Genomic DNA, 25,166 nt, shown 5'->3' with positions numbered 1-25,166 from the left:
AAACCTTGAGAAGCCATGAAGTCCCCTGGACTCGTGACTAGACAAATTACCATCTAGAAGTTAGACCATCCCTGATAGGTAGATAGTGCTACCTTCACTTAAAAATCTCCACTGATGGAGATTCCACAACCTCCCTAGACAGTTTACTTCAGGCTATGTCTACACAGCAGCACTATTTTAGAGTAACTGATGTTGGACATAAGGAAAAAGTTCCTAACTGTCAGGGTAGTCAAACACTGGAATAAATTGCCCAGGGAGGTTGTGGAATCTCCATCTCGGGAGATATTTAAGATAAATGTCTATCAGGGATGGTCTAGACAGTATTTGGTATTGCCATGAGGGCAGGGGACTGGACTCGATGACCTCTCGAGGTCCCTTCCAGTCCTAGTATTCTATGATTCTATGATTCCGAAATAATATAATGCACATCTACCCTACAAGTCTTTATTTTGTAATAATGTTGAGTTGGAGGACTTCTTCCTCCGACTCCTGTAAACTCTCATTTCACAAGGAGTAAGGGAAGTCAAAGGAAGAGTGTTCTCCCTTCGACTTCCTGCTGTGTAGACAGCACCAAAAGCAGATTTAAGCTATTTTGACTTCAGGTACACAATTGACGAAGCTGAAGTTGCTAGCTTAATTTGATTTTAGCCCTGCTGTGAAAGTTTTTCCCAATGCCCAACCTGAAGTTCCTTGCTGCAGTTTGACAGAGTGCTGTTTTTAACCTTTTTTAATGTCACTGTTGGTGATCTCCAGAAGGAGCTGTTTCTACACAGAATATGCAACTAGATTCTCTCAGGCTACGTCTAGACTGCATAGTGATTACTGTGGACGGAGTTTGCTTTTTCCTCTTTCCTTTTCTTTCGAAAGAACTCCCTCTTCCCCGTCTGCTCACACCTTTTTCCAAAAGAGCTCTTTCAAAAAAAGGCTTCTTCCTCGTAGAAAGAGGTTTACCAATGTCGGAAAATCCCCTCTGTTCTTTCAATTTTTTTTTTTGAAAGAATGTGATTGCAGTGTGGACATAAAAGAAGTTTTTCAGAAAAATTGCCATTTTTCAAAAAAACCCTCTGTAGTGTAGACATAGCCACAGTCTGAATTGCTTTCTGTAAAATAGGGAGAGAAGCAAAGTCTCCGTTTGAAAGCTCAGTGTGTGTATTTCCTTTTTATTGTCTGCAGCAACTTTGGCAACAAAATGGCTGCTGTCTTTCCCCAAAAGAATTATTCATAGAAAGCTTTAGCACACCATATGGATTTTACAATGTATACATATTTAGTCAGACCTTCTACTACCCACGAGATCAAAGATGCCTACAAATTTGCAAGAGAGAGGGAATATAATAGTGCTACATTAACACTTTCTCCTTGACACATTTGTGTGCATATTCTCTTTATCATTCACTTTTAGAAGAAAAATTATGTTGAAATATTGGAGATCCAAAAGATTTCTTATTAGCTGTTTAAAATTTGAAAAGAGCCATATGGGAAAATAAGACAGCAGCATCCATGTATTCTCAAGTGCTCCTTCTGCCCTGGTGTCTCTTGTGACTTTTTCAGGTGTCCCTAAGGCCAATTTTGAGGATGATACATGTATTAACAAATATTATATTATTTAACAGAAACTCAAATAGGCACCCAGGAAAATGAATCACTATAGACTGAATGAATGGATTGCTTTTAATATTGAAACTATTTGGAAGGTTTTAAGGGGAAATCTTGTTTGTATAAAAATTTTCCTTATAAAAATTATAACATACTCTCGAAAATAAGTGTCTTACAACATTTTTAAAAGATATATTATTGAAATTAACAAGAAAAATATCCCTCTACATATAATTCTCCTCCATGCTGAAGTTTGAAAGAATGCATAAGATGTGGACTGACCTTATGTATGAATTTTATCCATAGTGAGTGCATGTGGATGGTGGCTATCACAGAAAGTGAAAGGGACATTGTTTATATCCAGGAAAATTACATTTTGTAGTGAGAACTAAGATAGCATCAGCTGAGGCAAGAACCATACAATAGTATTATCAGGAAAGTTCAGTGGATTCAAATACAGAAGTCTAGAAGAATAAGAGTTAGACTGTGTATATGAAATTAACATTATTCTGTGGAACTTGTTGTGAACATTTACTTCTGTATGTTTCCTAGGAAAACAAGCCAAAACAAAAACTAACAAACAAAAAAAACCTAATCTTTGAGTCAGCTGCTCAGCAAGCAAATGGGAGATTCACATGACTGAATACTTTTGGAAAGCTCCTTTGTAATCAAGTGAAAGTGAGGAAGATTCATTTTATTACCTTGATCGGCATTGCCAGATATCTCTCAGAAAGGTGATGGGCATTGAGTTGAATAGGAAAACCTCATAATCAAATTATTTAAATGTTTTTCCTGAAAATATGTCCTCTTTCTTCTGCATCCATTGCCAAACAATTTAAACATCATTGTATCTTCAGGAACTACTTTAAGACAAATAATAAATATAGAATCAAATTGTCTCTTGAGAGAAACTCCTTTGAAATCAATTGGACTGTGCTTCTTTACTTGACAGATTTTTTTTACCTGTAAATAAAAAAGGTAGGGCTACCCATTTTTGCACCAATTAGATAAAATGTGGAGTCTTGTGGATTATGGCAGATGTTGGTGTTTCCTTTTCATAATAAGTGGTTTTCCAGGATATAATCTTTCTTCCAGTAGAGAATATTAAAAAATAAATTTTAACTAGTTCTTGTGAAAATTTTCATTTTAAAAAATAAGACACTTTAATATTAATCAAAACAAAATATTGCAGTACGCGTTGATCCCTACTGGACATTCTGTGGTGATATTGTTACATATATACTCCTTTAAAGTGAGGCAAATCATATTGCATTTTCAAGAAAATATACCTATATGTGTAGTCTCCATTTCAATGAGGTAAATCCTGTTCCCTTTTCAAGGAAAGTGAAGGCTTATCAGTTGCTTTTGTGTGTTTTGAAATGTGATTCATTTCATGACCAAGAACATTGACCCAAACTACATGAAAGTTCACAACCACTGCCCTCTCAGTCTTTGTGATGGAAGATTCCTGTGGTATTGTTGACTGTACAGATCAATGAAGAAGAAAAAGAAAGCAAATTTTAAAAAATCACTGCATGTTTTTATCCATCTAATCCCAATTTTGTGCATGAAACAACCATATATTTATGAACAAGTTCTGCTTAATATCTATCTTATTTATGTTTGCATCATATATATAGTGTTGTTTGTGGAGTAATCTCTGCAGTTGATTCTACTGAAAAAGCAATGATGGCCTTTGTCCATTATCTCCCCTCTCAAAGACTTCAACTCACACAGCACTTGCAGATTTTTTAAACTTCTCCTGTATTTTGACTCACTGGCAGGAGGGAGAATCATGCATTTAGAAGAGAATGCTATTTTTGTCTTCAACAATGCGTCATTAATAAATGTAGCTGAGGCGTCATTACCTTGTTTCACTCAATTTTTCCATGCAATTGGGGTTCTGGAGGTTGTTGTGGAGTGACAGAGCCTTGACACCACAGCTTCATTTCAAATAATAAGGAAATATAAGAATATTTTATTACTTGGATACTCTTTTTGACATACTTCCTGTGTCACATCAGACTAATCACTTAGCATGTGTGTCATGCTGTCGGGAGTGGTTCACCACCATGAGTGCCAACCTCAAAGCAGACTGCAAAAAATCAGTACAGACACCCTAAAGCAGTTGTATGTTCTAGAATTAGAATTTTCCAACCTACTATCATATGTGATCTCCTGAAGTACTGTAAGGATATGTCTAGACTACATGCCTCTGCCAATAGAGGCATGTAAAATAGGCTACCCAACATAGTCAATGAAGTGGGGATTTAAATATCCCCGGCTTCATTAAATAAAAATGGCTGCCGCGCTGTGCCAGCTCAGCAGAACATCAGCACAGCATGAGAGTCAAGACGCGGATCGGTCAACAAGGGAAGCCTTTGTTGACCACTCCTGTAAACTTCATTTCATGAGGCAAAACAGAGTGGTTGACAAAGGCTTCCCTTGATGACCTATCTGTGTTTTGACTCGCGCGCTGTGCCGACAAGCCGCTGAGCCGGCACAGCACAGTGGCCATTTTTATTTTAATGAAGCCAAGGATATTTAAATCCCCGCTTCGTTGACTATGTCGGGTAGTCTATTTTACATGCCTTTGTCGGAAGAGTAATGTATTCTAGACATATCCTAACAGTCTTACCATGGAATCACAGACTGTTCCTTTGACATTTCATTCTCTCATGCACCAAGCCAAGCTTGGCTTTGTGATAGATGGTCACTTTTCACCAAAAAGTCACAGCAATATTCAGGCTTCTCCCAGTCCCAAAGGACCACTTGCTTACTGTAGGTCATATCTACTCAGGCCACAAACAAAAGACAATGGTTGTAATGATTGCTGTCATTAACTAAAGATTTATTAGCTAAGAAAAAGAAACAAGAGTTGTTTACAAGGCTAAACCAGGAAGCATACATGCAAATACATTATAGCTGTAGATTTTAAAAAAGTAATAAATGTTTCTATAATAAACTTTATATATTCTTTGAGGCTGAATCATGCTAACAGCATGGGGATCTCTTACTTATGTTTAATTATCTTTGCTCCCTCAGAATCCAGAGAACATAAAGATACCATATTTTATGGGTGTTTATCCCCTCTCAACCCAGAATATAAGCTGATGAAATGAGTGCACAGACAGGCCACCCTTTCCTGGAGGGAGATAGGAATGCAGTCAACAAGTTCTCTGTGCTTTGGGGCTACACAATGCCTTGTTTGGCTTCAATGGACCTTGTGTGCAGGAGGAATACTTCACCTGAATTACTGCATTGGTTTGGTTAGTTACACAGCATCAAAGGTTTACAATTAACTTGATATTGCGGGTGCAGATATTATTAGTAAGATTAATACATACAACATCTTACAAGCATTCCATATATCTTAAACACCAAATACACTCTTATAACACAAATATTTATTTGAATTACACTAACTCACAAGTAAGTCACACCGTTTTCCAGCTATGTATTTGTCAGTGTTTGGTAAAGCCCTGGGCCTTGGCATGAACTGGTGCTTGATGTGCCAGTGGTACAATATAATTTCCAAAAAGTGCACAGCTCTGGTCTAAGTCTGCTTCTTTTGAAGTCAGTGGCAAAACTCTCCTTGTCGTCAGAGAGACCAGAGTTAGGCTAACACTAAGCATTTTTTTTGGAAAATCCCACTTTTAAGGACTAAGTTCCTCGTTGTCCTCATTTTCCAGTGAGGATTATGTCTATATTGGACAGCTGTAGTCAGTTGTAGTTCAATTTTGTAAAGTTCCTCTGATAGAAATTGCAATGCAAGAGCAACTATTATGTGGCTTAGATACAGAAGAGGTGAGGCAAGAAACTGTTCAAAGCATAGGAGTGAAGAAAGTGTCAGGAAGTTTTGGCAATCTAGCTATTGCAAGGGTTCTGAAAAAACTGTGTGTGTATGTATTTGTGTGTGTCTTCATAGAATCATAGAAGATTAGAGTTGGAAGAAACCTCAGGAGGTCATCTGCTCCAACCTCTAGCTCCAAGCAGGACCAACTCCAACTAAATTATCTCAGCCAGAACTTTATTAAGACCTCTGGGGTGTGTCTAAACTACGCCCCTCTGGCTGACAGGGGGATGTAGATCAGGCACTTCGAAAGTGCAAATGAGCCTGGGATTGGGATTTAAATATCCTGGGCTTCATTTGCATACTCACATTCGGGCGCTGTGCCAATCACGTGCCCTTTCAAAAGTGAAAGTAAAGTCTAGCCGAAGCTCTGCCGAAAGCGTGAAGCTTTTTCGGCAAATCCTGTACTCCTCAAAAAATGAGAAGGTCAGGATCTGCTGAAAAATCTCCCTGCTGTTGGCAGAGCTGTGGCTAGACTTTACTTTCACTTTTGAAAGGGCGCGTGATGGGCACAGCACCCGAACGTGAGTATGCAAATTAAGCCCGGGATATTTAAATCCTGGGCTCATTTGCACTTTCAAAGTGCTTGATTTGCATCCCTCTGTCAGCAGAGGGATGCAGTCTAGATGTAGCTTTGTTGAGTGTGTCTAGGACTCTAGCAGCTGTAACCTAAGGGAAACAGAGTGTCCTTATTTCCTTCTGAATGCACTGTACAATGCTTTTTAGTACTGGTATGGATGAAAAGTCTAACTTTAGATAGTAAGCGAGGAATAGGGGCTGATATTTTTAATCACTGGGTTTCTGTAAAGGAGAGTAGGAAGAAATAGTTTGTGGGCTTTTTTCCTCTTCATTCTTCCACTTTTGCCAAATTTTTGGCAAGTATAAATATGCTCCCCTTATATTCTCCATTTTTCTTGGCAACTGTAACACAGTCCATTTAATCTGCATTACTCAATGTTCTGCTTCCCAATTTAGTGGCAGTGCCAAGAACAACAGTAAAGTCTGAGAGTATTTAGCTTACAAAATTGTGTTTGCCAGAAGGCAAAGCCCTTTTGCAATTACGTAAATTAAATGAGGCAAAAACAAATAAAAAAGCAAATGATGAGATACCACAGTTTTATTCTTCAAGTATGAATTTATAGGAGGGCTTAGACTCTGTTGATTTTCAAAGCCTGAAATGAATCATGAAGTAAGTTGGTGGTAACTATCATTTTTTGATTCTTTCAAAATATATACTTGTATGTATCGTTATAAGTGGAGTATATAGTTGCTCGTATGTTTAGGGTGGCCTCTCCCTTTTTAAACCCTTGCTTTCATTATAACAGTATTGAACTTTAACTGATTTAGCTGATTTTTTTCTGCTTGGTGTCTCTTCAGCTTGATTTTTTTTAAATGTGATTGTGAATTGGTAGCTTATTTCAGAAATCAAAGACAATGAAAATGGCCAGTGTTAAAAAAAAAAAAATTACCAAACAAACCAAAAACCATATCTGACTATTTTTGAAAACCTCTAGTGCTTCTTAAAGACTAACAAGATGGTTTATTAGATGATGAGCTTTCGTGGGCCAGACCCACTTCCTCAGATCAGGTTTTGATCTGAGGAAGTGGGTCTGGCCCACGAAAGCTCATCATCTAATAAACCATCTTGTTAGTCTTTAAAGTGCTACATTGTCCTGCATTTTGCTTCAGCTACCCCAGACTAAAACGGCTACATTTCTATTACTATTCTAGTGCTTCTGTGATTTATAGCAGTAACTTCAAATTAAACAGTGGGAAAGCACAGGCCTGATTTCCATGGAAATCCATCAAGACCTGCCTAAGTTATAAATCTCTGGAAAAAATCATAATTTCCCCATATGCTGAGGAAAACTAATTAGTCTCTGGCCTGTTAGTTTTGTGAATGCCCTAAAGCATGTTGCATGCTCCTAGGTCTTACTTTCCTACCCTTATCAGCATCTCTTGCCTTAGGGAAAGTGCACTTAATGGGGGACTATAAGTTCAAATTTTGCCTCTCTGACAGATGTGGCAATTTCCTGAAATATATATTTGAGCCATCTCACTATGTTAAGTTAATGTATCATTGTGGGCCTGACATTCTATGCATTTCCATAGGAGATGGTGAATATAGTTTTCTAGAAACTAGGTTGATTAGGCAAATTGACTGAGGTTATAGCTCCTCCAAGGAGCCTCTCCATGACTTGGAGAGGCTCACATATATTGGTTCCAACTGGATTCTTTGGAGACGAACAAAGAATGAATGTACTTTTGAATAAAGAACCTGACTTTAAACTGATTCTGAGCCTTGTTTCTGATCCAGCAAGTAGACAACCTTCTGTCTAAAGGTGGGGGGAGGAGGGTGGGATATGACAGGGAATAAATTACTTGATGATTACCTGTTCTGAGTCTCCTAGCAAATGGCAACTTTTGGCAGGTATTGGTCCTTCCAACCTTTCTCTAAACTCCTAGGTTGGAGTTGGGGTGGCCTCTGTTAAGTTTTTTAGCATCCAAGTCGGTTGTTTTATTTTTGATACATTTTGTTTGCATTGCTTTCACCTTAAAAATAAATGAGCTTACTTAGAAAGCGCTGTCTGGTAACTCATAAATGCTGGCAATTCATATAACTTCTCTTGCGCCTTGGCTTCCTGATGAGGATGTGGAACCAGCTATGCTTTGATAGAGGGGCTCAGTGCTGAGTAGTTGCTGTGCAGGGGTGAATTCCCCTGATAATGTCTGGCCTTTTCATTATTCAGTCCTGTCCTGGAATGAACACTGATAGAGTGAGTTAGTCAATTCCTGAATTCCTAGTGAAAAGGTTATAAAAGCCATAGAAACCAAGGAAAAGGAATAAAGAATTAAGAATCCTGACTGAGCACCAATATGCAGAGGTGTCGTCTGCTCTCAGGTAAATGCCTGGGTTCATTGCAAAGGAGTTTGTAGCAAAGCATGTGGACCCAAATATAGTTTTCAGGAATTATACTATGGCAGCGTTCAGATATTGTACTGTAGAGATTGAATGGAGTGCACTTCACTGAGCTGTGGCATGAAGATTAGTTTCAGGCAATATAAGTTATGAAAACCAATCTCAATCATTTAGTGAAAAAAAAAAGCCTCTAGGACTCCTGGGAACTCTGCAAAATATAATAAAATCCGCTAACTGTGTTCTGCACTCATGTGAACATGGTCTAATCGGGTGATTTTGACCTTGCTATGGAATATCCCACATTCAGAACTATGGACCTACAACTACTCTCTAGAGATGTCCTTGATATTGCTTATTGTTAGCATAGTTATCAAAGGTCCTGAACCAGCCGATGTAGCCATTAAAATAAATGAGACAGGAAATGCTGACATGATAGTTTTACAAATATTAACTCTGAGGTTTGCATATAAATCTGTTAATGAAGATTATGAAAAATCAGGCTATTAAGATCTCAGTACTGGGTGCATAGCCATATTAATTATTTCTTCTCTTTTTGTTGCTATTTCAGTGTTACGGCTACTAAAGGATGGTGCAGACCCTCACACTCTTACTTCCTCAGGAGGCTCCTTGCTCCATCTGGTAAGAGTGATTGAAGATTAGTGTTAGTGACTGTGGATGAGTATGGCAGGATTCTGTGTAGCATATTGGACACATTAACAATACAAAAGACTTTGCAATAATTTTTTTATCTGCCCTGAGCGCCAGGGTGATTATGATTGCATCCAGCTGTGTGCATTAAATACATGTTGGCATTCAAAAGGCTTATGCAAAGATGCATCATGTAGGACAGTTACTAGCAAAATCCAGGGAGATGTTTTATGCATAAATTATCTGCACAGTAAGTAAGAGCAAAGAAAAAACTGACTGCTTCCCAAGATAGAGAAATTAACCTTCAGTTTAACTGATGTAGCTCCTCCCTTTTTCAGTGTTGATCTCCTATAGATGAAAATCTAATGCAGTATCTCCATTTAGGTCAGCATAGTTATTTGTATATTAGAGTAAGTGAATAAAGGAAAAGGTTTGTGTGTACCATGTAATTAAGGCAGAGAGAGAAATACAGAAAATACACTATTTTTAGTTAATGAGAAGTAAAGGATGGCAGTTCAGGACTCACAGCAGACTTGTAAAAAGCACTATTATTTTGTTTTGCTGGACCACATCATGAACACAATTTTTTTCAGTGTTGTTCCACAAAGGTTTGTAGGGCATCTCTGTTTTGCTTTGAAGGTTTAGTCAAACGTCCCAAATGCTCAGGAGCATATGCCAAGTTTTGCCTGTTTTCGAGACACAACTGTTAATTTGCCCAGATTCCTTCAGAAGGTTCACAAACATTTATGTATGACTGGCCTGGTTTTCTAGTGTATTTTAAAAGCCAACAAAAATATGTCCCCAAATTAAGGGTAGTATTACTGAAAATCAGTTTAATCACACAGTTCTAGTGCACAATTCTAAGTACACAAAATAAATCCAGTGAAAGCAATCCCATGATTACTGCCGCTGTTACTTTATACTCAGACAAGGAAATTTGTAACTTGTGTCTCTAATGCCAAAATAAACTGTATTCATTCTTAAACTGTTTTACAAGGTGTACTGTTCCATCCTTGTACATGCAATTGCCTTTAAACTATATGGGGCTTCTATCTGTGGAATGTGGCTGTAGGTTAGAGAGCCTTGATGCCTACAACTATGTGAATTTCCATAATTTCTGTCTAGCACGCAATTCCAAAATCGCAATATATATTTTTGTCCCAAACCAACTAAAGCAAGTTGAACCTGTCAAAATTTGTCATGCCTCAGAGAAGTTGTAGTTTGGTTATCTGCTCTCATTCTCTTCTATGAGCCAGGCTGCCTGGCTGGATTATATCTTTTATGATACTTCCACTGCCATGTGTCTCCAATAGAGCACCACACTGCCTAGTCAGAGGAGAATCTGCATTGCATCATGACAGATATAATCTTCTTATAGATGGAAAAAATCTGCACATGGGTGGAAAAGATTAGAGGGAACTTTGCCAGAGAGACCAGCCCATCGGAGAAAATGGAGGTCTTGATGACGGTGCCTATGAGTAGAGCCCTGCATGGATCCAAAAATGTGGATCTGTATTTGATCCACATGCACCAACTCGACATCTGATCTGTCATCTGCTAGTTAAATTTTACTATCATCTGCATGTGCATAGCACATCTGGAGAGGAGGGGCAGGCTGTCTGGGGGAGTCGCTGCACTCTCTGGGTGGAGCTGAGAGTTCCATAGCCCCAGCCCCACCCTTTTCAGCCAAGGTCCTGTCCCTACAGGAGGGCATGGAGCAGGTCCCCCCCACCTTGTCCAGGGGCCAGGGGAAATTGTCTGCCCCACTGAGGAGGGGGGAGGAAGCACAGATGATTAAGGTGTGATGGGGTCTTGCAGGGAAGTGGCATCATGCAAGCAGAGCCTTTGGATAAGGAGCAGCACGAGGGCAAGGTGAAGATTTAGAGAAGTGGTGGATGTTGGGGGTAGGGAATAAATTTGCATTGTGTGTTGCTGCTGTTTAAGAATTCCTAGCGTAAGGGGGGGCCCTGCTGCCCAGGAACCAGCCTGTTCCTAGGGTGTTGCCCCCACTTCCTCCACAGCTCCAATTCCTATGTGTGCAGAACTAACACACACACACACACACACACACACACCGTTGATCTAACCTATGCAATTTGAGATACACAAATATCATAGCTGAAGTGGATGTACTTACCGCGATGTCTTCTGTATGGTAAAGTTGACTGGGGCTGCTCTCCCATCAACTCCCGCTACTCTTCTCATCCTGGTGGAGTACCAGGGTTTTCAGGAGAGTGCACATAGATCAATTCATCATATTGAAGTAGACAAGCCATTGGATTGATCACTGCAGCTTTCATCCATCACGTAGTGAAGACGAGCCCCAAGAGAAGAGATGTATGAATAGATGATATGACGCCTTAACTTTTCAATTTTCAAATGGAAGGGTCATGACGCGTAGGCAAAACTTTCTGCCAATATGTATTTTGCCGTGTAACAGGCTGATTTGAAAAATGTTTCCAAAATCTTCATTTGGAGAACAAGAAAAAGGTTATTCATAAACAGCAAGCTTTCCCCCAGTACAATGGTAATCTCTGTGATAAATCAAGAATTCCTTAAATATTGTATGGTACTTCTTTCTAGGGGAAAAGATCCTGCTTTCTTTTAAATCAATTGCAAATTTTCCATTGACTTCAGTGGTATCAGGATGCCACCATAGGTACTCAGCCTTCATGTTCCCGTTTTCTTAAAGGCAGTATGTAGCTGCTATAGCCGTTGGATGTTAGGCTTAATTCTAAAACTGTCTAATGTAAATACAATAACAAACAGCAGAATTTGGTTTCATGAGAAATACACTCTTCTTCAGTTTGATTTAGATACACATATGTTTCCAATTTCACATACATGGAGCAAAGCAGCACTGTCACATTGACGTGTTACTGGTAGACTGTAACCTTTCTAGACTCTTAAGTCTGTGCTAGGAATTTCCCAACATACTTCTGCAATCATTAATCTTTCCTGAATGATGTTGCTTTGTATTCTGATCCCACACTGCCCATTGACAAAGGCAGTGCTGCCCATCTTCATGCCATTTCTATTGGTTATTCTTGTGTTTTATATCTCAAAAGTTCAGAATAAAAAGAAGATGAAAATTAATTATCTTCTCTGGCATTGTAATGCTTTTGTTGTCCTTACTCACCTGCCCCTGTGGATTTAAGAACCAGCAACAAAAGTTGCAAGCCAAGATTTTCAAAAGAGATACGTATTCTTAAGTTCCAACTTGAGTCATCTTACAGGGGCCTGAAATTTGAAAAGGGCTGTGCATCTTAAAATGACACCCCTTTAAGGTGTGTCAGGTTGGGCACCCAAAATCACTAATCACATTTGAAAATTTTGGCCTTAGTTAACAGTTCAAAGGCAGTGTGACTTGTAAACAAAATGTCCCACTCACACTTTTAAACCAAAAAAGAAACTTCTCTGGATTTTCAGTTAGTCTATATAGCAACTGGAACACACTTTTTAACAGCAGTTTTAAGTGAATTGCATTTTAGGCTTTTTGAGTTTAATGCCCCATTACATTCAGCGAGTCTCCTTTGGGGCCTGTCGCTACATAAATTAATGCACAATTCCAAGAGAAGTGAAAACTCTGTACAGGAAGAAACATGATGTACTACTGAGTATGTAAACTACTGATTTGGTTTAGTGAGTATTGTTAATTTATTTACTACCAAATCCTGATCTCATTGAAAACAATGGCAAAATGCATACTGGGCAACCCAGATTTGACCCTCTTTCAAGCATAGTGCATCTACATCTGGGCATCAGTCATGCTACAAATACAGCAGCACACTTTATTTCAAGATTTTATAGAATCATAGAATCATAGAATAATAGGACTGGAAGGGACCTCGAGAGGTCATCGAGTCCAGCCCCCCGCCCTCAAGGCAGGATCAAGCTCCGTCTACACCATCCCTGACAGATGTCTATCTAACCTGTTCTTAAATATCTCCAGAGAGGGAGATTCCACCACCTCCCTTGGCAATTTATTCCAATATTTGACCACCCTGACAGTTAGGAATTTTTTCCTAATGTCCAATCTAAACCTCCCCTGCTGCACTTTAAGCCCATTACTCCTTGTCCTGTCCTCAGAAACCAAGAGGAACAAATTTTCGCCTTCCTCCTTGTGACACCCTTTTAGATATTTGAAAACCGCTATCATGTCCCCCCTTCATCTTCTTTTTTCCAAACTAAACAAGCCCAGTTCATGAAGCCTGGCTTTATAGGTCATGTTCTCTAGACCTTTAATCATTCTTGTCGCTCTTCTCTGTACCCTTTCCAATTTCTCCACATCTTTCTTGAAATGTGGCGCCCAGAACTGGACACAGTACTCCAGCTGAGGCCTAACTAGTGCAGAATAGAGCGGCAGAATGACTTCACGAGTTTTGCTTACAACACACCTGTTGATACAACCTAGAATCATATTTGCTTTTTTTGCAACAGCATCACACTGTTGACTCATATTCAACTTGTGGTCCACTATGACCCCTAGATCCCTTTCCGCCATGCTCCTTCCTAGACAGTCGCTTCCCATCTTGTATGTATGGAACTAATTGTTCCTTCCTAAGTGGAGCACTTTGCATTTCTCTTTATTAAACCTCATCCTGTTTACCTCTGACCATTTCTCTAACTTGCTAAGGTCATTTTGAATTATGTCCCTATCCTCCAAAGAAGTCGCAACCCCACCCAGTTTGGTATCATCTGCAAACTTAATAAGAGTACTCTCTATCCCAATATCTACATCATTGATGAAGATATTGAATAGTACGGGTCCCAAAACAGACCCTTGAGGAACTCCAATTGTTATCCCTTTCCAGCAGGATTTAGAACCGTTAACAACAGTATCTTTTAAAGTAACTTATAGTTTATTGAAAAAATTGCCCACTCAGATCCTTTACATAGCAGATTTTAAAATTTAACTGCCTGTAACCTGCTCTATGTAGGAGAAAAGAATTATCATTTTGGATTCTTCCCCAATTGCCATTCGCATGAGAAATCTGTTCACTCAAGAAGAAAACTAAAAATACATTTACCATAAAATGTCATTAAAAATGACTTACAATATGAAACTGTTTTATTTTCTTCCTCCTATCTTCTCCCCACTCTTCCAAAAATTGATCTATTTCTTTAATAAAGGTTGTGGAAGATGCTGAATTAAGAGCACTATTCACAGAGTAGGACTTCAGAAGAACTGACTTTTGACCTAACTCCTGTGAAAATCAGAGGTAGCAGAGTTCAGGCCCTAAGCTTTTTTGAGAGGCACTCTTTTGGGAGGCACAGAATTGTTGCTTTGGTATGGCAAGTCGGTCAACCACCCTGTCTAACAAGGGAGCTAATTACTACTGATGACTTTTGTTGTTTGAAATGGACTAAGATTGCCAATCATTTCACAAATGCCTCTGTACAAACATCAGGGTACACATCTATGCTGTTTTCAAACCCCAGTGAACTAGAGGAAAAAGACATTGTAACCCTTTAATAATGCCTGGAGCGATGCTGTCCCATTTGTAATTTGTTCTGTATGTACATTTTTAGAAAAGATTAGACCTGTGATTTGTAATGATGTAATTTAATCCAGGGTAAATCCTGCTCCTTGTATAACTGTGGAAAGCCCTGCTTGTAGCAAATTTGGTATAGTTCTGTTTCATCATTACAAATCATAGGTCTCATCTTTCCTAAAAATGTGAATGTATATCTCCCTGTAGGGGATCCCCCCCCTGTGCGGAGGGGCTTACGTCCGCCCCCCTCGGTTTTCCCGCTATCAATGCCTTGACGCGACCGGTTTCGATTGGTTTGGATAGGCGGGTGGGGGAAGGGGGTCCGGGCCCGCCCTCTCTCCGGACCCCAGCCCAGGGCCCTAAGGTCGGGGAAAATGCTCCCCCACCTAGCAGGGGGGGTCGAGACCCCTAAACTCCCCTGCCCTCAGGGTCCGCGTCCCCGCCCTGGGCTGCTTCTTCCCCCTTAGGTCCCACAGGCTCCCCTGGGCCCTTCCTCTGGGCCTGCCCAGGGTCTCCAATAATGCTGGCCCCTCGCCGGTTCCCGGGGGGGTTGCGGCTCCTCCGCGTTTCCCCCTTTGGCTGGTCCCCTCCGGCTTTTTGAACTGCCCGCCGGTCGCAGGCAGATCACGTCACCCCCCTCGTCAGCCTCCGGCCCCTCCCAGGGCCGTCCTCCCTGTGACGTTTCTATCACGTCCGCTCGGCCCCGCCCCCTCCCTGCGCTGCCGGCCGGCCCCGGCTCGTCACCCGGCCGGTGTGCCGGCGCCCCCGTCCCTGCACTATCTGCCGGCCCCGGCTCGTCACCCGGCCGGGGTGCCGGCCCCCCCGTTCGGGAAAGACGGGCCGGGATCCGCTCCCCTACGGGGGGTGAGTCCTTCCCCCGTGGTCGCGGCGCCCCGGCCGTTTCCGGGAGGGGCGGGGCTACCCCGCCACACACCTTCCCCCTTAAGTCGGGTGCCATACTCGCGGTTCTGGTCTCTGTGTTTGCCGCTGACCGGGATAGCCAGTCCGCGTTCCCGTTGGCGGACCCCGGGCGGTGCACGACTCGGAATTTGTATGGCTGTAAGCTGAGGTACCATCTCAAGATCCGTGGGTTAGTGTCCTTCATTTGCTGCATCCATTGCAGCGGGGCGTGGTCCGTCACCACGGTAAATTCATCGCCTAAAAGAAAGTATCTTAGTGAATCGACAGCCCACTTGAGGGCCAATGCCTCCTTTTCAATTGTCGCATATCCCTTCTCCCGAGGGAACAGTTTACGACTCAAATAGAGGATGGGATGTTCCTGTCCCTCCTCCTCTTGCGTCAGTACCGCCCCCAACCCCACTTCTGACGCGTCGGTCTGTAAGGTAAAAGGTTTGTTAAAGTCGGGCTGGGCCAGCACCGGGGCCCGGATCAACCGGTCTTTCAGCTCCTGAAACGCGTCGTCGCACGCCGCGGTCCACCTCACCCTCTCGGGTTGCCCTTTCCTTGTGAGGTCTGTCAGTGGCGCGGCTACGGAGGAAAAATTCGGGATGAACCGTCTATAATAGCCCGCCAATCCCAGGAACTGCCGTACTTTCCTCTTTGTCGTCGGGGTGGGGTGTTCCCGTACCGCCTGGACCTTATCTACTAGAGGCTTCAGCTTCCCTCTCCCTACCGTGTACCCCAGATACGAAACTTCGGCCCTCCCAAATTGGCATTTCTTTGGGTTGGCCGTGAGTCCCGCTTCCCTCAGTGCCCTTAATACACTCGTAATGTGCTCTAAGTGCTTCTCCTAGGACTCACTGAATATCACAATATCGTCAATATACGCCGCTGCGTAGTCCTGATGGTCCCTTAAGACCTGGTTCATGAGTCTCTGAAAGGTCGCAGCAGCCCCATGCAGTCCGAACGGCATGTTTTTGAATTGGTACAACCCAAAGGGGGTGGCGAACGCCGTTTTCGCCTGGGCTTTGGGGGAGAGGGGGATCTGCCAATACCCTTTCGTTAAATCGAGGGTCGACAAATAGGCGGCCCTCCCCAGGCGTCCCAGTAACTCATCTATCCGCGGCATGGGGTATGCATCAAATCGCGAAATCGCGTTAACTTTACGGAAGTCAATGCAGAACCTCGTTGATCCATCTGTTTTGGGCACCAAAACGATGGGACTTCGCCATTCGCTACGAGATTCCTGTATGACCCCCCACTCCAACATGGCTTGGAGTTCTTCCTTCACCGTGCCCCATAACTTCCGGGGAAGGGGGCGCATATTATCTCTTACCACTCTGCCGGGTTCAGTCTCGATCTTGTGTTGTACTAGCGAGGTCTGTCCGGGTCGGCTGGTTAGGACCGTCCTGAACTGGTCGAGAAGGTGGTGCAGCTGTTCTCACTTTGGGCCCGGGAGCTCTTCTCCGACCCGTATGCCCTCGATCCTCACCTCCGGCTCCCCCCACGGGCCCAGCTCAATGTCGGTGTCCCGGGGGTCAATCAGGAGGGCCTCCCGTGGATGCCACTTCTTTAAGAGGTTGACATGGTAGATTTGGGTTGCCCGGCGGTTCCCGTCTACCCGAACCTCATAGTCGACCGGGCCGAGTTTCCTGATTACCCGGAAGGGTCCCTGCCAGTGGGCCAGGAGCTTGGACTCCCCGCTAGGCAGCAACAGCAGAACCTGCTCGCCTGGTTCGAACTCCCTCACCTGCGCCTTTCGGTCATAGTAGGCCTTCTGCCCTTCTTGCGCCTTCTCTAGGTTCGCTCGGGCCCGGCCCGCTAGGTCGTGGAGGGTCCCCCTCAGTTTCTGTACGTACTGGGCGGCCCCCAAGGCAGGCGATACTGACGTTTCCCATCCCTCCTTTACGAGGTCCAGGATCCCCCTCGGTCGCCGCCCGTATAATAGCTCGAAGGGGGAGTACCCGAGCGACGCCTGCGGTACCTCTCTGACGGCGAACATCAGTGCGGGCAGCAGCTTATCCCATTCCCGGGGTTCCTCTTGTGCGAACTTCCGCAGCATCCCCTTCAATGTGCGGTTGAATCACTCCACCAGCCCGTCGGTTTGGGGGTGATATACTGACGTCCGGAGCTTCCTGATCTGCAAGACCTTACACAGTTCCGTCATAACCTTCGACGTTAAATTCGTCCCCTGGTCTGTCAATAACTCCCGGGGCAGCCCGACCCACGAGAATAGCTTAACTAATGCTTCCGCTATGGCGGGGGCGGTGGCTCTTTTCAGGGGCACTGCCTCGGGGCACCGGGTGGCGTAGTCTACGATGACCAGGATGTAATTATGTCCGCGCCCAGACTTCTCGAGCGGCCCTACCAGGTCTAATGCTACCTTCTCAAAGGGGGTCCCTACCACCGGCAGGGGCACCAGGGGAGCCGGCGGGACCCGGCCCCCGGCCGTTCTTTGGCACTGGGGGCAGGAGTTACAGAAATTCTTGACCTCCTGGTACACCCCCGGCCAATAGAACCTCTGGAGTATCTTCTGTTGGGTTTTTTCCCGGCCCAGGTGCCCGGCCCACGGGTGTTCGTGGGCCAATTCCAGGACCTTCCACCGGTACGGTCTTGGGACTAACAGCTGCCACCTTTCTTCCCCAGGGAGTTCCCCCGCAGACACCCGGTACAGGCGGTCCTCTTTTACCTCAAATCGCGGCCCGTCCGGCTGATTGGGCTGGTCCCCCTCCTGCGTCTCACTTGTAGTGCGCACCTGCTCCCAGGCTGCCCGTAGGGTGGGGTCCTCGCGTTGTTGAGTGAGGAAGTCCCCTTCTTCTACGTCAAGACGGACGGTGGGTGGTGTCCCGGCGTCCGGGCCCCTTGCTGACTCGCCCCCCCCCTCATCTTGCTCTCCTTGGGCTACCAAGGTCCCCTGCCCAGTTTCTGGCTCCCTTTTAGGATGTCCTCCGCTATCCCACTGTCCTAGGAGTCGCTTCAGGCCGGGCCAATCCCGCCCCAGCAGGAGGGGGTATGCTAACTTGGGGCCGACGGCGACTACACAGTCTCCTTCCAACTCCCCGTCCCCTATCCGTACCCGGGTCGTAGGGTAGTAGTGAATGTCTCCGTGGACGCACCGGAGGGCTATGGGGGCACCCCGGGCCCGCCCGGGAAGTATCACGTCCCTTCGGACAATGGTTTGCCCGCATCCCGAGTCGAGGATAGCCTCCACCGGGTTCCCATTAACCCACAGTCGTTTAATTACCTGAGCTGCGCCGGCCGCCTTCCTGTCCGAGCTCCCAGCCCGCCTCTGTCCAAAGGTGCAGTCCATCAGGGTGCAGTCCCGCTTGTAGTGGCCCTCCTGGCCGCATTGATAGCAGACCACCTTCGGGGCTCCCTCGGGTGGCGGGGTGCCCGGTCTCGTTTCGGTCGCCCGGTCTCCCCTGGTCTCACCGATCGGCCTGTTCCACCGAGGTGCCAGCCTCCTCGTCGGGAGGGGGCCCAAGGAACTCCCGGCGCTTTCCCCAGCCCGCTGGGTTCCCGTGGGCTTACCCGTCCCAGCCTCGTTCCTTCGGTGTTCTCTCGGTGCCCCAGCGGCTCCTTTCCCCTCAGGCCCTTCTGCGGCTAGGTAGTGTTCCATGAGGGTCACCGCTTCATCCAAGGTCTCCGGAAGGTGCCGCCGGACCCACCGCTGCCCTTCCGCGGGGAGGATGCTGACGTATTGTTCAAGTATCACGAGGTCTGCCACCTGAGCCCCCGTCTTAGTCTCGGGTTCAAGCCATCTCATCCCCGCTTCCTTAACTCGTTGCGCCACCGCCCGTGGTCGCTCGCGGGAGTCGTACCTGGCCTCTCTAAACCGCCGACGGTGAGTCTCGGGGGTTACCCCTAATTGGTCCAAAATAGCCTCTTTAACTTTATAATAACATAAGGCATCGCTGGCGGACATCCCTCGGTATGCTAGCTGGGCCGGCCCCGACAGGTAAGGTGCGAGGAGGGTGGCCCAATGCTCGGGTGGCCACTTCGCGGCGGCGGCCACCCTCTCGAACGTAACCAGAAATGCCTCGGGGTCATCTTCCGGCCCTAGTTTCGTCAGCCTTATGGGCAATTGGGTGCCGACCCCCTCTCCTCCTCCAGACCCCGCTACCGCCCCCGGTACCGTCATTGGGGCGCCTCGCGCCATCTGCTCCTGGCGCTCCTGGAGCTGGTTGAGGAGCTGTTGCAGCGCCTGCATCTGTTGCTGCTGTTGTACCTTCTGGGTCTCTGTCCACCATTCCAGAATTTCATTGTCTCCTGGCGATCAATACTTTGTTAATCCTTTCCCTTATCCGAACCCCCGTTTCGGGGTCCACTATGCCCACGTTCTCCACCACGTGTAGGGGATCCCCCCCCCCTGTGCGGAGGGGCTTACGTCCGCCCCCCTCGGTTTTCCCGCTATCAATGCCTTGACGCGACCGGTTTCGATTGGTTTGGATAGGCGGGTGGGGGAAGGGGGTCCGGGCCCGCCCTCTCTCCGGACCCCAGCCCAGGGCCCTAAGGTCGGGGAAAATGCTCCCCCACCTAGCAGGGGGGGTCGAGACCCCTAAACTCCCCTGCCCTCAGGGTCCGCGTTCCCGCCCTGGGCTGCTTCTTCCCCCTTAGGTCCCACAGGCTCCCCTGGGCCCTTCCTCTGGGCCTGCCCAGGGTCTCCAATAATGCTGGCCCCTCGCCGGTTCCCGGGGGGGTTGCGGCTCCTCCGCGTTTCCCCCTTTGGCTGGTCCCCTCCGGCTTTTTGAACTGCCCGCCGGTCGCAGGCAGATCACGTCACCCCCCTCGTCAGCCTCCGGCCCCTCCCAGGGCCGTCCTCCCTGTGACGTTTCTATCACGTCCACTCGGCCCCGCCCCCTCCCTGCGCTGCCGGCCGGCCCCGGCTCGTCACCCGGCCGGTGTGCCGGCGCCCCCGTCCCTGCACTATCTGCCGGCCCCGGCTCGTCACCCGGCCGGGGTGCCGGCCCCCCCGTTCGGGAAGGACGGGCCCGGATCCGCTCCCCTACGGGGGGTGAGTCCTTCCCCCGTGGTCGCGGCGCCCCGGCCGTTTCCGGGAGGGGCGGGGCTACCCCGCCACACTCCCCTATATATCACAGAATTTATTTCCATAGATCCATCAGCCTCCTGCAGAAATGGAAACATAATCTTTAGTACATTATCTGATAACTTTCTATGTTATGTAGAGAAAAAACACCACATGAAAAAGCATATTAATAAATTGAATTTTACCTTGAACTAGGTCCCGTGTCTAATCATATTTTCTCTTTTCCAGTGTGCTCGTTATGATAATGCCTTTGCTGCAGAAATTCTAATTGACAGAGGAGTAAATGTAAATCATCAGGATGAGGATTTTTGGACACCAGTGCATGTAGCCTGTGCATGTGATAATCCTGATATTGTCCTGCTACTGTTATTAGTAAGTAAAACAATTCAGTTCATTGTGTTCTTGAAAATGAAATATAATATATATAAAAGCATGAGATCTGAAATGGTTATATGTTGCGTTCACACAACCCATTAAATCATTGAAAAGAATATATCCATATATCATGGTTTTGTATATATCTTCCTGATCCCAAGATATTTAGAGAGTCAATGCTAAGAAATTTTTCAGGTCTCTAAAGTCATCATAAGCCACAAAAGCTATACCCAAATACATCTGTTAGTCCTTAAGGTGCCACAGGACTCTTCATTGTTTTTACAATGTAAATGTCGTGTTACATTTTGTCTTTGATTTTGATCTACAAATTTTGAATCTGTGAAAGAAAGAATATTACATTTACTAAGTGTAACAGACTTAGTATACATACATTCAGCCTATGATAGATGAAGGCTTGAGTCTTGTTAAAATTTTTCCATGTCTAAGGCCTAAGCTTTAATCTTGACATGTGGTTTTGTGTGGATATTGATCCCTGTTTAATTTACAGTGTAGTTTAATGGGACAATATCAAAATTGCCTAAAGCGTGACCCAACTTTTTTTTACTTGCTTATATCTATTTATAAGGTGTCTTTATATTTTTTCCTAAGGTAAAAGATTTAATTTTGTTTTTTTCTAACACATCATTTTGAGCACCACTCACATTTACCATTATCTTTATAATGACAACACTATCTTTACAGAATGAAGGAAGGAATATTTTAGCAAGGCAACACATCTTGTTTTCAGCTTCAGTGTTGTTATTAATTACCACCAAAAAAGTACTACTTTAATGGACGGTTCCTAGCTCCAGTGAAAACAAATGTAAAACTTGTTTTGGGTTCTCTAGGTCTAAGATTTGTTGGTCTATAAATATGTTGGCACAAAATCCTGAATTTTACATAACAAGATAGTGTATTTAGACACTTTTGAAATGCACCTATCCCTTGCTCTAGCACTAGGCTATTGTCTAATGTAAATGCCTATAGAAAACTCACTTTAGAGCAGGGTTTTGCAAACTGTGGAAAGCTGACTCCCATTTAAGAAAAATGAAACTACCGGTTGGACCTTCTGGTCTGGCACTGTTGGGACATGACCAGTCCTGGACAAGAGAATTTGCTGGACCAGGGGAGGTCTTCTGGCACCAGCCCCCAAGCCCATTGCATGCTTCTGGAAGGCTATCCCAGCAGGCATCCTGCCTTACCCCTCTCCCCAGACTGGCTGGGCTAATTGTAGCTGCTGCCAACTCCTTGGGCATCACAGGCTCCAGCTTCTGCTGCGGGGCTCTGGACCTGCTTGCTGTGGGCTTCTAAGGGGCTCCATCCCAGCCCCATACTCCTAGGCAGGAGACTCTGGCCTATGCTGCCACAGAGCTCTGGCCCCAGTCCTGTGTTCTCAGAAGCTGCCAGGGGACTCTGGTCCTGGCCCCATGCTGCTGTGGGGAGCTCCAGCCCCAGCCCTGCACTGCCTCTAGCTGAGCTGCCCACCCTGTTTTCCCCAGTCCTGGCTGGCACTCCTGTCTTTAGGCTCCCAAGCTCTCTGGTCTAGGAACATCCGTGATCCTGCTGAACCACAGATGTTGCTGGACCAGAGAATGCCAGTTTTCAGAGGTACAACCTGTAATAGTGCAGGTTGGTGTTAAAATCCTACCCATCGTCATTCACTCATCTGTTTGATCCTACCAGCTAATCGCTCACACCCTCATACATGTCATGATCATGAGGGTTAGCCAGCAGCCTGGGGACTAAGGGGTTTAACTATACCTAACTCAGGTAGAATTGTCCAATAGGAATGTAGGTAGGAATCTCAAACTAGGACAAAGGAATTATTGGGTTTTTCCCTCCTTTGTCTCTGGGGCAGTGTCTCTCCAGATATTGAAGGGGACAGGATGTCTCCCTCTAAGAAAATACTCTTCACACTCTGTAAATAGGAGAAAGTTCAGATAAATCCATTAGGTTTTATTGTTTTATGGTTTGGGAAATGGGATCTAGTGTCTGTGCATTTAAAAATGGGTTTTGTTCTCCTTTGTAACTAAGTTCCTGGCCCATGGTAAATTTGTCTTCCATGAGTATATTATTGTTACTGTTCCATCTAGTCATTATGCTTGCAACAGGAATATTGTGGTGATAATAAAAGTACTTTCTCTTTTCTTTTTATTAACCTGGTATTGATTAATTTTTGTGTCCTAGTTTGTACTTTAGGGGTGAGATTTCCCAAGTAGTCTCTCCCTGGTTTCTTTATTAATATTTGGGCGGTGGTAGCGGAGATTTTATCCCCAAAATCTAGGTTGTTAAGGTTTTGGGGGGAAGTTTTATACCAAAGACTGGTAGATAAGGTTTTGGGGTACTTTTGCTGACCCCCACTCCTGCATTTATTGTGCCAGAGTGGGGAAGGAGCCATGACACATCCTTTCCAAATGATGATATAGGTTTTCATAATATAGTTCCTCACTCCTATTATATGTGTTCATAAGCAGTGAAATAGTTTAACGGTGTTAATTTAAATAATTGCCATCAGCTTCCTTAATTGAAACACAGAAAAGCAATTAAGGGGTCTGGATCTGCATCCCATAGCTAGCACTTCACAACCCCATCTGGGGGGCATGCCCCACTCTACCAGAGACATTACAGAGAATATCACTGTAGTAATGTAGAGAGAATAAATTAATAGTAAACTAATCCATGAAACTCCCCTTTGGCTCATCTGCTTCTGCAAATCAGAACCTTTTTTGAAATCTAGGAGGACAGATGATCTTTGCAGTGTTTCTTGCTGGTCAGCAGAGTCTAGATCTCTCAGGCCAAGATGGAAAGAATTCTTGACTGCAGGGAGAGTCTCAGTGAAATTACCCTGCCATCAGATCCTCCTGTTTAAATTAAGGTGCATTAGTTTGAGGGACTTTTCTGATCTAAATTGCTATGTATCTGATGAGAAGGCAGGTGCTTTTTTATATAACCAAGACCTAATGTATATAGAATTTGATGTGCACGTATAATACAATCCATGAGAACAACATGTCTAAACAAGTAGGCTGCTGAAGTTTCCAAATGTGCCTTCCTCTTCCCCTAAGCCTTCCCTCTCCCCGAGATGAGCACTGGGGCTGAGGGCCATGGATGGAGAGAGTTTGGAGTGGGAGGAGGGCACTTACCCTGGCCGGTGGCTGGCAAGATGGCGAGCCCTATCTCCAGCTGGCCACTCACTTCCTGGTGTGTTTGCCCCTAGTGGTCACTCTGCAGTATAGCTGTTTCTTCCCCCTGCTCACTGTCCCCCTTGGTGACTATCAGTACCACCTCTCTCCAAACAGCTCCCTCCCTTACCATGTAATGGAAAAAAATCAAATTCCAGGCACATCCCATTTTCCTGACACAACTAAACTCTGAGCTTGCTTTAAGTTAGGATAAAAGGAAGCTATGTAACCACAGCCCAGGCAGATTTGAACCTGGGACCTCAGTGTAGGAGCCTCTACAGCTTGAGCTATATAGCCAGGTGGCTCACAGCTGAGGCTATAGAGCTCCCTTATTCTTATCTCTCGCTGTAAGTGGTCTAAGTACCACTACATGGGAGAGTGAACTATACTAGGGTTTGTCTGGACAGCAGGGCTATTTCAGGATACTGAAGGTCTTTTAAACATGTCCGTTAACCTATGTCTTTTAAACACGTCCGTTATTTTGAAATATTTTATAGGGAAGCCAAAATAGTGTGCCTATTATTTTGAAATATTTTTCAAAATAATAGGCACGCTATTTTGACTTCCCTATAATCCTCATTCCACGACGGTTAAGGGATGTGTTGAAATAGCTAGTTATTTCAAAATTTAGTGCTGGGTAGATGTGCCAAATTTTGAAATAAGCTATTTCAAAATACAATCGAAATAAGATACGCAATTTGTTGTGGCACAAATTACATATCTTATTTCAAGTTTAGGGTGCTGTGTAGATGCACCCTACGTGTGTGGGTTACAGCTACATGCCAAATTTGGTTGTCCGAGCTGTTACCATTTAGGAGGAGTTCTTAAACAAATGGATTCTCAGACAGATGGATGGACTCACAGACAGACAGACACCCCTAAAATATATGTAGAGAGATTCTAGTGCTCCAGTCTTGAGGTTACATGGCATGAATAACTAATCAGAACAAAATGAACTTCATCAGAACAAAATTATTATTATATTCTTTTGAGATTCCCATGGAATAATGCACTCCTTTCTTACCTCCTAATCTTCCAGAACTGGCAGGGGATTCAGTCAATCATGGGTGATAAAAGTGGGTACCCTCTCCTAGCTAGGGAGCTCACACAATTGCTGTTACTCCTTCCAGATGCTTTCACCAACCTACCA

The 25,166-nt window shown here is 44.8% G+C and overlaps 1 protein-coding gene across 5 annotated transcripts in view; it reads left to right on the top strand.

Annotated features, from left to right (window-relative positions):
- MYO16 (myosin XVI) overlaps positions 1-25,166 on the top strand; it is a 517,195-nt gene that overhangs the window by 139,856 nt on the left and 352,173 nt on the right. For all 5 annotated transcript variants that reach the window (XM_075918615.1, XM_075918625.1, XM_075918604.1 and 2 more), the window contains exons 3-4: positions 8,938-9,008; positions 20,688-20,831. In XM_075918615.1, the coding sequence (XP_075774730.1) occupies positions 8,938-9,008; positions 20,688-20,831 (215 nt within the window). The remainder of the gene's footprint in view (positions 1-8,937; positions 9,009-20,687; positions 20,832-25,166) is intronic.

Source organism: Pelodiscus sinensis, chromosome 1 (assembly GCF_049634645.1).
Source record: "Pelodiscus sinensis isolate JC-2024 chromosome 1, ASM4963464v1, whole genome shotgun sequence".
Taxonomy (NCBI): Eukaryota; Metazoa; Chordata; order Testudines; family Trionychidae; genus Pelodiscus; species Pelodiscus sinensis.
This window is presented reverse-complemented; position numbering and strand designations above follow the sequence as displayed.